Raw genomic sequence first — 14940 nt, forward strand, 5'->3', positions numbered from 1 at the left:
TTGCTTGGGGCTGAGGGAATCTCTTTGCCAATGTGCCCGTGCCATAATATGTACATGGGGGCAAAGGCAAGGAAGCCGCCATGAGGCGTAATGATAGTGAACCACAAAATGGTGCTGTCAGTGCGCCCCCTGAAGGCAGACCTATTTGTCCCCTCTCTGCAGTGCAGACGGGTGCTGCCTGCACGCAGTGGCGAAACGCAAAATTACAGGGTGCCCCTGCAGAATGTGATGAGGGGACCCTGAGTCACCCATTACTCACAGATTTTTATTGACCTTCGGCTGAATGGGGCACCTTTGAAGGGTTGAGGGACCCCTGGAAGGCAGGTGACCCCCCTGTGCCACAGGGACTGCAAGGGCTTGCGTTACGGCCCTGCCTGCACAGTAAAACATGGAGCGTCTGATTAAAGCAGCTGCTTTGTATTTCACTGAATGCGATGCCCTGAGGGCAGCACGAGTCCTCACAGCTGGCCTGAGTTCAGCGCGTTCATTGTAATTTATTTATTTATTTATTTATTTATTCAGCTTGTAAAGCGCGACAGCTACCCAAAAAGGGTTTCCCGGCGCTAAAGTGAAGACTAGCCTGGCGTACGGTAAAAAGAAAGCCGAAGCATTGTTCATGTTTGCGCCCTCCGCACCTGTTTAAAGGTGCGCTGTGGTGCAAACATGAGCAATATGCCCAATACATAATACGGGCCCGTGTGGCTATTCCCGCTGAAGCCTGTCCTGGTATATAAAACTTTTCAAATAAATAAAAATAAATATGAAGTTTTTATGACTGTTCTAGAAGGCAACACAAATTCAGGGCGAGGGTGCCCAACCTACTTTCATAGTTACTCCTGAATTATTTCCATTTGGGCCCTGGGCCTCACTTAAATTCCGTGATAAAGCAAGAGATGTGTGGGAACTGTATTACTGCAGCTTTACGACATTGATCTGATTTATAGTAATGCAGCATTACAAGATTTACAAGGCAGCCTCCTCTCATTACACACGAAGCAAAAACACTTAATATCATAGAAATAACATGTCTGTGCACCAGCGGCAAATAACCGGTGACGACTCCACACAAATAAAAGCTGTAAAACTGGCAATGAATATTTGCAAATTATTCCACATTTATGTGTAAAAAAGCCAGTTCTGCAGTAATAACTCAGATTTGGACTGCACCACTGGTACAAGCGCAGATTTATCAGGAAGCTCTGCATGAGGCCCTCCATTTCTTATGAGTTCCTGTGTGCTCACTTCCGGAGGAAACGTGGTTCCAAATCAATGCCCCTCTGCAGCTTCCGGAATCTTGGACTAGTGGTACAGTTAGGGAAATGCATCACAGGCTGACAGCTGTCAGAGCACTGATGTCTTGAGCAAGTTAAGGTTCCTCTTTTAGCACCTAAAATTTCATATTCAGACTATTGTCAATCCCAAAGTCTTCGGCTTATTTTAAACTTCAGGGGACTCGCTGCTGGGCATGCTGGGAGGCTGAATGAGATCATGAAGCTGCGGTGGATGGCTTAAGTCCAACACTAGAGGTGGGAGAGCAACAAATTAACTGGGAGAGCCGCGGCAGAGCAGAGCCAATGGTCTGGCTCGAATCTTAGTGCCTTTTCACAATCCGAGCCCTGAAAATATTTGCTATGTATATCATACAACAAACCACGTAAAATATGATAAATTCTCTTCAAAACCGGAAAAAGTCTATTTCTATAACATCTGAAGCTGAGAAATACTTATTAACAGTAATAGTTTTGTACTACTGGTAGTCTGAACTCACATATTTGAAAGTGTTTTCATTCACGAAAATGAAGAAAATGAGTTTTTATGAAATAAAATATTTGCCTTAGATCACACAATTTGAGGAGAGAAGGTTTGATTTATTCAGGTTTTCTAGTTTCGCTTTGTACAAATAAGCCGGAAAATGGGTACCTATTTGTCTTTCCTTATGTTAAGGCTTTCTTTTGATCTCTTAGTGCATTTTCGTCTGTTTTTAAAATGTTTACACTAAACACAAGATGGCAGTGGTATATTCTGGCCAGCACCTCTTTAACAGTTTGTATCTGCAGTCAAAATTGCATTCTAAATTTGCGATTCTCTAATTGCGAATCACAAATTGAGAATGTCTTCCCATTCATTCCTATGGTCCTCCTAGCCCATAGGAATGAATGGGAAGGTATTCCTTAATTGCGATTCGCAATTTGCTAATCGCAAATAACGAATGCTAAGGAATCGCAACATTTGCACATTTATTTATTACATCCCGTTTTGCGACTCTCAAATAGCGATTCTCTAAAAATCGCTATTTGAGAATCGCAATAACGGTATTTGATACATATGACCCTAACTGATTTATCCAGTATGCAGGATGTTGAGCCAACGCTGAAACTCGAGCCTAGGGGCTTATTTGCAAACCCTTTGCGCCACCCGTACAACACTTTTCCCATGTAAAAAATTACGCAAAAGTGGCGCAAGGGGCTTGTTAATAAACCCCCTAGTTCCCAGTTCGACAGTGGGCAGCTCTGACCATAACGCCACATCCTGGTTAGAGAGAAGGCGGCAGGCAGAAGCCACATGAGCTCGAGGTTCCAACAAGATTATGAGCTGAGCCAAAGCCAGTCTTCAGTGGCTAGCCCACCTCTTTCCAACACTCAATGGTCATTTCACATTGAACTTCCAACAACCCCCAAACAGGGAAGCCAATTAAGAGGTAAGCGGTAGCAGCTGGCCTTTAGTACCACAGACATGTCCTCTGTGATCAGGGGTCATCATTGAAGTGGCAGGAAAATTAAACCTGGCGCTGGGAACCCTCTTTACCTTCTGTCGGTTGGCCTCCACTCGTCACTCTGCTTAGGGCAATTTGGCAAAGCCAAGTCCATGCTGCAGACCTGACAGTCTGTGTCATAATGTCACACATGTTCCTGACAGATACGTGTGGTAGTCTCTGTGTTAATGGTTTTTACATTCTGGAGTCTCTTCTTGCAGCACTTGTGGTTACCAAGAGTCTGTTGGTCGCCTGTTCATTGGTAGTTTAGTTACTTTGACAACAACCTGTCTTTATTCGACTCTAGAAATGACCTCCCCTCCCCCAACCCCTATGTTTAAACCAAAACTTCACCAGTGATGTTTACAATAGATATGTTAATTCTTTTGTGTGCTTTTAGTTCTAGCTTTTCTTTTTCATTCTTGCATCTGTATGACTCTCCACAACACTGCCACTTTTTTTTGCAACATTCAAGTGATTTCAAAGGTTTTTCTCTGTGCCTAAAAACTTTATGCCTTTTTTTTTTACTGATGGATCCACGGTTCTAACGCATGACTGCACGCTAGGCATAGGGCGCTGTAACTCGTACTACTAGCCATGGCCCTGTAGTGAGCTCGCTGCCGATGTGTAGTCCTTCCTTTGTTTTCCAGGCTTCGCACATGTGCATGCAACACAAGAAGCTTCTCTGCTAAGGAGCAGCTAGTAGCACAAACAATGCATGAAGCTACAACAAGGGTGACCATGTCCTTGCTAGTGACCTGACCCTTTCATGGTTGACTCATGCGAGATGGAGGATCAGGGGGATTTGTGGCTGCCGGGGCACCCCAAAGTGTCTTCAGAGGCGTTTACGGTTCCATGAACTGTGGACGACTGCTATGGCAATAGTATAACAGAGCACTGTACAAGAGAAAGTGTAGGCAGAAGCACCATCAATTGCGGGATAATGAAGAATCCCGCACACAAGTAGAAGAACGGATTCCTCTTTCTACTGGTATAAATGGGAGACACTTCACTATCCCAGCAGAGATCCAGCAGAAACGCCTGAACCATCATACGTTCCCAGACAAAAACATCAGTGAGGACACTATCTCTATCCTACATTACTGGGTCCCATCAGAGGCAGACGTGGCCCGCTGGGACAGATATGCAAAAGGGCCCAGGGGACACAGATATTGCATCAGCTGCCAGATCATCTTCTCACTACCAGAACTGTGTAGCTCCTCTTCATCTGTTTCAGTGATGTCATCTTGTAATACCAGACCTTGAGGATGGATAGCACAGGCCTGGATAGAGCTGATCACAAGATTCTTCTGAGAGGATGAAAATATGGTGACATACCTGCTATCTCTCTTTAGCCTCAAGAGGCTGGAGAGGAATCGGAAGAAGGCGAGCTTGTTAATGCACCATCTTCATAGAGGCAGTGGAGCAGCAGGACCTTCTGTGATCACTTGTGACTTGATGTGGTCCGTGTGCAGTGGGTGCGGTAGCTTCAGGTCTAGGATTGCAGCCCACAGCTGTCTTGTGGATTCAGCTCAGAACGTAGTTTTCACCAAGAGGTCTCAGATACTTTAATTTCCTCTTTAAGGGATCAAGGATGTTAAGACGGCAGCTGGAGGAACTGATAAAAAAAATCAGCAAAGTAAAAGAAGATTCTCTATCCATAGCAAGCTATTCTTCTAGAAGGCAGGTCATACCTGGAGCACCTCAGAAAAAATCCTCTTCTTTGTACTCAAGATATCCATTTCAGGATGAGCCTTGAGTTGAAGATTTCTCTATTGATAAAATCTTACAAAGCCCCCTTCTCCCGCTGTGCCAGGTAATATCCAGATTTGCAGTACATTTATGACCTCTGCATTCCTTTGCTTTGGTAGAGATGAGTATTGTATACCAGGTCGCACACACACCCTTTCACCGGAAAAGGGCTTTTTATGTACACCTATTCCATATAGTCTGGACAAGCGAGCAGTACTGCAAGGTGGGGTGTAAGCCGTTCTTCTGGGAAATATGGCATGTCCTTCAGCATTCACTGCTAAAACTGTATTTACCGCGATGCACTGGGGAGGACTGGGAAAGACCTGTGAACAGTATGTAACTCCTCCTTTATGCACTGTTGCACAAGCTTTTGCCCCTTGGAGGGGCTGGTGATTGGTCTTTGGAGCCAGAAGTCTGCACCTGGGTGCTGTTTGGCACTTACACACCGACACTAAGCAGCAGGTCATGTTCCACCCGATGGACTGTTCGCCTTCTGAGAAAACACTGGTGTCAAGGGCTTACATCACTGTCTGCGCTTCAACACTCAAGTAACCACAAGAACAAGTTATGGGATGCCTTGGACTGCATTTACCATGGTGGACTGGGACAGATTTGTGACCGGTGTGCGACTCCACCCCTTAGCTATAGCTTTCAGCATCATTCAAACACGTCACCACATTGTCTTTACCAATATACTGTAGAATTAATTAGTAACAACAAGGTTACTGCCTTTTCAGATGCTCCATTTCAAGCACAAATTTGCAAAAATTGCTTTCTTGGCTAAAAATTCTAAAATCTTAAATTCTGTGCATTGATTCATTGTTAAAAAGTATAATTCTGAAACTGTCGAAACATGCATGATCATGCTGCTTCTAAAAAAACCTTCATCAGATCCTAATATCTGGGTAATTACATGAACAAAGCGAGTATTCCCTTTCTAAGCCAAACTACTGGACCAAGTAGCAATATAACAATTAGATAAGTCCATAGAACGCCACTCCTTGTTTGATGCATGATACGCTTGACATAGACCCTGTTACGGTATGACATCCATATTGGCTGATGTTGAAAGCGTTGAAGTCCTAGTCATTTTTCAACACCATCAAGCATGACAACTTATAGTACCTTCCTGAAGAAGGAACTCAGGACATAGCCCTCAGGTGGATTTCTTCTCGTCTATCTAAGTGTTAGCCGAGAGCCTTCCTGCAGGAGTTTCTGTGCACATTAGTTACTTATACCTGTGTTTCCCCAAAAGTCTTAATGAGTACATCTAACCACTGTCTTGCCAAAGAACAGATCTTGTGGCATAATGTGCTACACATTATGCCTTAAGATCTATTCTATTGTTCTTCACCTCAACCTCATGTACACTCTGTGCCCTTTTCCAAATGGCTGTTGGCTCTTCAACGCCATGTGGATCAGATTACGTAAAGCTGATGTAACCAAGGACGGAGGCGGCTGTGGTGGGTAAAACAACACCGCACTCTGCCAGGGTTTTGTCCAGTGCACCTGACATTTGTCAAAACCTGGAAAAAGGGTGATACATTTTAGAGTACTGTTGGACTGAAAGCTCTTTATGATGTCCTAATTAACCAGTGTGGCAAAGACTGTTTTCATAAATTTGGTGTGGGCTCCTTAAGTATGTAACATAAACATTGCTGTTTGAAACATCTTGCAGATAATCCCCTCCAAGGTCCCATTGATTCAGATGCATGTGATCTCCATTGACTTTCTGTCCACAACAGAGTGATATTCTTTTTTTTTTTTAAAAACCTTTATTGCAGCATTCATAGGGTACAAGTATGGGCCTACAACCACAGGGGCGGGCCGCTAAACAGAAGTGAAACCTGATGTATCAAAATATAACACAGCTCCTCAGCCGACAACCCTGAGGTCCGGCAGCGATTCAGGGTGGATCTCGTACTAGAACGCATTGATAAAGTACAGGATATAATAAAGGTTTCATTTTATATTATTTAAATAGGCGGATCAGGTGCCATACAATCCAACAATAGGATACGGGGGACCAGCCAAGAAAACAGGATATGCAGATAAGAACAACCATTCATGGGACTCTGGCGTTAAGACTTGCGATTCGGAGCAAACAATAGAGCAATGTACATTTTCGTGAACGCCAGTTCTCAGGGCCTGCCCACCCAGAAGTACGACTTAACGTGAAAAGCAAGGGTTCTAAATACCAAGTCTCAATGAGTCAAAATGGAGCACAATCCATACTGATCCTAAAGGAATAAAGGGAAGGGAGAAAAGAAGGCCATAGAAAATAAAAAAGGCAAAATAACCCCCCCCCCTCCAACCCCCACCCTGCACCCCTGCCGATGGCTATAGCCTAACCTCACTAGCAGCGTGCCTGTCACCCCAGTAACCTAAACCCTAAAGAAAGGGAAAAAAGAAGAATGGAGGAGGGCATAATCGTACGATGTTCCCGACCCCTTAGTCCCCCCGCCTAACACAGATCCCCCCACTGTCGCAAAGGACGGATGTAGAGCTACTCTTACAAAGGACCACAGGGGGTACCGTGATACATCGCCCAGCCTCTCTAATCAAACAATTGCAGTTCAAGCATCAATAACAGTAGTTCCAAGTCGTCCCGGTGCAATGGACCTAACCCTGACCCTTCCGAAGCAGCACACGAAACCTCCCCAGAGAGACCCATGAGCAAACATATAAGTCATAAATGAGAAGGAAGCCATCGAAAGTCAACCCATTACCACTTGTAGCTGCTAACTCTACGAAAAGTTCAAGCACAAAAAGTTGCATTTCCCTCGCGACCGTCACAATGTTTCTCACCCCGGGATCGTAGAATCTCTAAAGAAGGGAGCGACCACCACACGATGAGGGGAGAGTCTGCAGCACAGGTCTCCGGGGGGTGGGGGGAACGCCACACGATACTTCCAAAGTCGATGGTAATGTAAGGTACAGTGACACACTCACGGCCTCGGGGACACAATCTTCCAAAGCACCATCCGTTGGTTCCGATATTTGCTTCCCTACTCGTTCTCTCACGGGGTCCGCACACAAAGTCAAAATGGCCGCTGCTGGAATGGCTGTAGATTGCTGATTCAACCGTAGGGCAGGGTCCGGTACCTCAAGCAGAATCCCAGTTAGGCATGTATCCATTTTAGTCAAAGACACATCCATTTGTGAGTGAAACGCCCAAAGTTCTGACAGTATTGACCTTAACGTTAGCCCTGATGTCGTGCGATCCATATTATCAAGTACGGTACCAGGCACAATCAGCTCCCCGGGTGAAACTGGCATTTTCGGGGGGAGCGAACAGGATCACGAGAGGGCAAGCGTTGACGGTGACCCGTCGTTATCCACAGCCGCTGTAACCCGGCGGAACACTGCAGGCCGGGGTCCCGACCCGCCGAGCCTCGGCAGGAATCTATGTCGGGTCCGCGGGACGGGGATCCCCACCCTCAGTCAACAAGCAGGTCACTTCTCTCTCGATGCTGGGAAAGGAAAACAATCGCCACCAAATTCCGGCATAAATGAAGTCTCCACTGCGATCGACCGGGCCCTGCCAAGGTCCCCAGCCGATGTTGTTGCACTGCAGCCCGGCCTTGCAGATACTTGAGGCCCCGGCTTCACCGCTGGAGCAGGCCACGATTTTCAACTCGGTGTAAGTTCGTCAAATCAGCCGATAAAAACGTCGGGATTTCACCATCAGAGTGAGGAACACTTCATAAAAGCAGAGGCTGGGTGTAAGGTCAGGATATTGTACAGAATCTTGTGGCGGAATACGGAGATCGGCGGAGCCGGGAACCTAAGCAGCCATCTTGTTTGCCGTCGTAGCTCCTCCTCAGAGTGATATTCTTAGATCGGAGACCTGTAGATCATCCCAAGGCACTGACCTGAATCATGTGCTTCCACATGACACGCCTACTAGTGTATTTCACTCAATGGGAGAGATTTAGAAATATGTTGCGCTGGTTTAGCATCACTAAAGTGACGCTAACCAGCACACATTTTTTGTTGCTATTTACTTTCCAGCGCAAAACTTGTTTTGCACTGGAAAGCACCCTCAAAGTAGCGCAAAGCATTATATTGCGTTACTTAGCGCCAAATGGGCGTTACATGGGTGGAACATGGGCGTTTCCCTGTAACTACCCATGCCTTTTGATGCAAAAGCATATTTACAAACATTTGTAGACATGGTTTTGCGCCAAAAGTTAACACTCCTTTAAGGGAGGCTCTAACACAAAAAATACTTTCCATTTCTCCATGCTTTTCCGACTTTGAATACGTGCTGCACTGTGCAGCACGCATATAAAGTGAGAAAAGCTTTCCATCATGTCTAGGCATAGTATTTTGTACAAGAAGGGTACCCTTTCTGTACAAAACCTATGCTATACTCATGTACACACCCTAGCGCTATGGCACTAAAGGGTGTGCATGGTGCACGGCCACTGAAATCAGCGCTGACACAAGGGAAAGGGGAGGAGAGAGCTATATCTCTGATGATATGGTGCTCTCCTGCTCCCTCCATGCCTCGCAATGCAGTGCAGCCTCGCAGGGGGCTGCGCGGTGTTGCGTGACATTTTTGTAAATCTCTCCCAATGTGTCTTACTACAATCTGTCTCTGTGATGTTTGAGAATTGGAACTGGAGGTTCAAACAGCAGTGCAATGGCATGCCAGTTCAGTTCACCTTTGGAGAATATAGAGCGATCCCAACGGGTGTTAGTGCAATGCACAAGCACACGTAACATACTTTAACATAACTTAACTCACTTTTAATTAAAGTAAGCTCATCACCAGCACTCTATCCCAACTCTCACTCAACTACTTTGAACATATTTTTCGACTATCAATAGCATCCCTAGGTTGCCTAGTTTGTTTCATGGGTTTCATTGAATAGCAATGTTGAGGATTTTGCTAAAAATCTAACTATCGAAAATCAGGCCTTGTCGAGTAACATATCCTGCTTGTCACTTATTTAGGAAAACCCAATCACAGCATCTAGTATATCGTTGAGACCACTGATAGCTCTTTGTAAGTAAAGTTCATTGATTTCTGTGTCTCTCGCATGGCCGGTTCAATGGTGAAACAAAACAAACAACAATGCTTTGTCGCTGATATCATAGTAGCGCCAAGTTCTATTTCCATGTGCTGCAGTCATTGGCCAATCACTCAAATCAGTCATCCTATGACCTACGTCGTGGGATGGTTTGATCAGCCAGTTCTGGTGCTAGCAGTCTAAAGTGAGTAAGAAAGATTACGGTGTACCAGACTGAGACCAATGCCCCCTTGCCAATGAATGCATATACTAGGAAATTACTATGCCTAATAATGCTTGAGAATGTGGAGGTTTAGCGGGTTAAAAACACTTGAGATGGAGTCAAACAACTGGACAAGATTGGAAAAGCTGGTAAACCAAAAACATTGAATATGACATCTTGTTGACTTACGTCTGTTTGAATAATGCTCCATGCATTGGTCAGCCCAACGTTTCCCTCTGTGCCATACAAATGAAGGCCCTTCTTCAGGTCCCTTTGGGCGTACATATCAATCTAAAAATGAAGACAAATGAAAGCAGGTTACATATTGCCAGACAATTACATGCCGACGACAACTCTTATCTGAAATGTAGCATGAGCTGGGTTACGGAAAGAGAGAACATTGAAATGATAATGTGTGAATGAGAATGGTGGTCTTAAATGTAGTTATGAGGGATGAAGACCAACCCGTTTCCTGGTTTACAGCAGGAAAGGAGTAAGACTGAGTGTGCTACATGTTTTAGTGTAGCAACACTGATTACATCATTTTTGCTGCAGATGCAACATACCTGCGCAATACCCGTCAACCCTATCCTGTTGTGTAGACTATTAACAGCTCCTGCAGCAGCTAAAAGTGAAAGTTTCACATTTAACTCTATATTGATGGCTAATTTCTGGCAGTTCCAGAAGACTCTCATTGGAGAGGGCTTCCAGTGAGCAGCATACAGATTCCTGCCTGTTCCTGCTGACCCTTTGGTGCAAGAGGAGGCATGTCCTGCAAGATCCGATAGTGCCTGCCAGGGAGCCCTATGCAGTATGTCAAGACCCACTGTAGACTATCTCAAAAAGCCTTGAGAGGATCTGAGCATTTCTTACTAAAGCTACATAGGGCAATCACACTGTTCTTCTTGTATTATGGTCGTATGAAATTATTTACATATTTGTTGTACTCCATAGCCGCTCTAGGGTGCATCTAAGGGCTATTTTCATTGAATGCAACACAAGTGTTTCAGTACCTTATTCATTGCTCGTTTTTATATATTTGTTACCACAGCAGTATTTAGATATGTCGCTAGATTTGGTAGGAAAATGATTAGGGCACTATCCCAGGTATATCAGGTCAAATGTCTTTCAAAAAGTCTTATACAGGAGTGACATCTTGGGGTATGTTATACTAAATCAACTACGGATTGTTGAAAATAAGTTTTTAAGCGACTTCTCCTTCGTGTTCTTCAAAGTACCCCGTCTTTTATGGTGCATGAGGAAGTGGGGGTTATTTATCTCTATGATACCTTGGCCATTCACCCACTCTTTCGCTGGGTTGATATCTGGGCTAGAGGGCAAACCAAGCTGAATAAGGTGATCTTAAAAAACTGCCTCTCTCTTGATCATGCTCTCCCCCTTCCTTGATTCACATACATCAAGGAATCAATGCACAACATAGGGAGGAATGAGTTGTTTGCTAATCCGGGGGGAGTGGTTAAGGCAGATCCCAACTGGGTGAAGGAGCATTTTATGAGACGTAGATAAATTCACTGAGAACAACAAGCAATTCAGAAACCCACGTGCCGATTATGCTATGCTGAAACCATCCCAGTTAACTGAGCCTATCCTACAATTGTATGTCGTTCCCTTATACGAGAATTTAGCCAACTCCGACCTGCACTTTTGTTTTTACAATTGCTTTCTGAAGATTTTTTTTTTAATGTTACATATTTTTTTAAAGCCACTGTAAAATTGAGTTATACTAGGGATGGTTGAGTGTGGATATGATTTTATCGCCCTCATTTAATAATCATGAAGACTTGCACATTTTGCATGAATTTATATTAATAATTGCAATGTCGTTTTATTGTGGTGATTTTATGGTTTATGTTGTAACTGAATAAAGCTTGATTTGATATTTATTAATGTTGCAATTGTCTATAGCTCAAACGTGGTCACGGGGATTACAGCGCTTTATAAGGCATTAGACTTCCGTGTCAAATTGCAATATGTTGCTCTAAACAATTCAGCTTGATAATAATAGTCAAGCCCAATCAGCAGAAGTTTGCTGGGGAACTAAGAAAGGAGTGATGATATTCAGTGGTTTAAGTGTCTTTCAAATAGTAGGATCTTGAGCTCTCTTTTTTAAATCTTTAAGGCTAGGGAGAGTTCGTAGAGCACGTGTAAGTGATCCCAGATACTAGTTGCACTGCTGGAGAAGGACTGCTTCACAAATCACTCTTGTTTCAACGTGGGACTTAAGAACACTTGACTTCTCGAGCCCTATGAGTTGCATTTTGAAAGCTATGCTCTACACTGTTAGGTAGCACTGGGTGATGGTTTAGTGGCGAATTGTGCTTGTAGCAGCTACTTTAGATCTCAAATCCAGTATCTGGAAATAATATGTGGAATTTATTTTTATGTGACGTGAGCATGAGAGTGATTTAAAGAGCTTTTATTTCATTCTACTTGAATAGTATCCTATCTCATAAGAAGATTATCAATATTCTTGAGCAGAAAATGGCATGGTGGGTAATAGATTACTGTTTATTCTTTCAAGTTACAGCCACATCCTTCAGCCTTAAAACAGATCGGTATCAGGCAAATCCTTTTCCCGCTCTTAGCTGCCATCATCTCTGTCAATTGCATTCCAAATTGAACATGAAGGAAAAATGTGGTAGCACACAATTTCTGATCTTAATATAGGATAAGAAATTGAACAGCAAGTAATATCCACAGCTCATCTGTAGTATCTCTGACATGTATTCCGATACTTTTCACCAATCTTGAGTGCAAAACGAAAGCAATGAAGGAAAGATGTTTAAAAATTAGAAAGAGATGAACAAGCTTCTAGACCATAATCTATAAAACATATTCTAAACATTTCCAAATGCACACAAAGTCAGTTGATGCAGGGAACTGGAGCAGATCAGTAGACGAGACACATGTAGTCACAATTACTAGGACCCTTTAGCCCTGTCAGTGCTGTTCAATAATTTAAGGCTGGGTGGAAAGAGTTCTCATCTCTATGGCGGTGGAGTACCCTGTCCACCAATATCTCAGTCTCTCCATCCAATTTTGAGTCAGGTGGACCAACAGAGGCGGAAGGTTTACACCGATGGATTAATTTTACTCTGTTGGAGTGAACCTTCCAGCTAAGTATCAAGGGACTATAAACCGTTAAAGGTAAGCCATCCTCTTATTTAGGATGGGAAGTTGGATGACTTTTTTTTTAAACTATCTGTCAACGCTAGGAATATCCCGGCAGTAAGACACAGTAAAAATAAAAAGATGACCCCCACACCATGAAAGAACATTTCCATGGTGTTGGGTGTGTTAGTTTTTACTTTTTTTTTGTAAATGTAAAAACATTTAAAAGTTTGGGTAAACAGACATAATATCGATTCCAAAATATCGTTTGGATAAAATATCGAGTAAAAAATATAGACTAGCCAAAATATCAACCAGACATAATATAGACTACAAAAATATCGAGTAATATCGATATTAATAGCCAAAATATCGAATCAAAAATATAGACTAGACATAATATCGACTAGATAGAATATAGACAAAAAAAAAATCGAAAATAAAGTAGCTTTTAATAATTTTTAATAATTGTGTAATATAAATCTGTAGCGGGTTGTGGGTTTATAGGGGAATAGGGTGGGAAGTAATTTAATTATAATTAATTAATTATGTAAATTAATAATAATTGTTAATTAATTATTAATTGGTAAATAATTAAAATATAATTGGTAAAAAATAATAATTGATTAATAAATAATTTTTAGTAAATTATTTTCTGTAGCGGGTTGTGGGTTTATAGGGGAATAGGGTGGGAAGTAATTTTATTATAATTAATTAATTATGTAAATTAATAATAATTGTTAAATAATTATTAATAGGTAATTAATTAAAATATAATTGGTAATTATTTATAAATATTTAATTGATAAATAATTATTATTTTGTAAATTATTTTCTGTAGCGGGTTGTGCGTTTATAGGGGGATAGGGTGGGAAGTAATTTAATAATAAAAAATTAATTATGTTAATTAATAATAATTGTTAAATAATTATTAATTGGTAATTAATTAAAATATAATTGGTAATTAATTATAAATATTTAAATGATAAATAATTAATATTTAGTAAATTATTTTCTGTAGAGGGTTGTGAGTTTATAGGGGGATAGGGTGGGAAGTAATTTAATAATAATTATTTAATTATGTAAATTAATTAAAATTGTTAATTGTTAATTAATAGTAATTTTAACCCCTACGCTATCCAGCGCTTTCCCTACTGTTTCACCCACTGGAGTGGGAATAGTAATTTTAACCCCTACGCTATCCAACGCTTTCCCTACTGTTGCACCCACTGGAGTGGGAATAGTAATTTTTACCCCTACGCTATCCAACGCTTACCCTACTGTTGCACCCACTGGAGTGGCAATAGTAATTTTAACCCTTACGCTATCCAATGTTTTCCCTACTGTTGCACCCACTGGAGTGGGAATAGTAATTTTAACCCCTACGCTATCCAACGCTTTCCCTACTGTTGCACCCACTGGAGTGGGAATAGTAATTTTCACCCCTACGCTATCCAACGCTTTCCCTACTGTTGCACCCACTGGAGTGGGAATAGTAATTTTAATCCCTCCGCTATCCAATGTTTTCCCTACTGTTGCACTCTTTGGAGTGGGTATAGTAATTTTTACCCCTACGCTATCCAACGCTTTCCCTACTGTTGCACCCACTGGAGTGGGAATAGTAATTTTAATCCCTCCGCTATCCAATGTTTTCCCTACTGTTGCACTCTTTGGAGTGGGAATAGTAATTTTTACCTCTACGCTATCCAGCACTTTCCCTACTGTTACACTTACTGGAGTGGGAATAGTAATTTTAATCCCTCCGCTATCCAATGTTTTCCCTACTGTTGCACTCTTTGGAGTGGGAATAGTAATTTTTACCTCTACGCTATCCAGCGCTTTCCCTACTGTTACACTCACTGGAGTGGGAATAGTAATTTTTAGCCCTAAGCTATCCAACGCTTTCCCTACTGTTGCACCCACTGGAGTGGGAATAGTAATTTTTACCCCTACGCTATCCAACGATTTCCCTACTGTTGCACCCACTGGAGTGGGAATAGTAATTTTTACCCCTACGCTATCCAACGTTTTCCCTACTGTTGCACCCACTAGAGTGGGAATAG

At 42.5% G+C, this 14940-nt stretch overlaps 1 protein-coding gene across 1 annotated transcript in view; it reads right to left on the reverse strand.

Annotated features, from left to right (window-relative positions):
- LOC147659653 (tetraspanin-4-like) overlaps positions 1-14940 on the reverse strand; it is a 425072-nt gene that overhangs the window by 98522 nt on the left and 311610 nt on the right. The window contains exon 4 of the mRNA XM_086951575.1: positions 9935-10036. Within this exon, the coding sequence (XP_086807701.1) occupies positions 9935-10036 (102 nt within the window). The remainder of the gene's footprint in view (positions 1-9934; positions 10037-14940) is intronic.

The sequence above is a fragment of the Lissotriton vulgaris genome, unplaced genomic scaffold (genome assembly GCF_964263255.1).
Source record: "Lissotriton vulgaris unplaced genomic scaffold, aLisVul1.2 SCAFFOLD_453, whole genome shotgun sequence".
Taxonomy (NCBI): Eukaryota; Metazoa; Chordata; class Amphibia; order Caudata; family Salamandridae; genus Lissotriton; species Lissotriton vulgaris.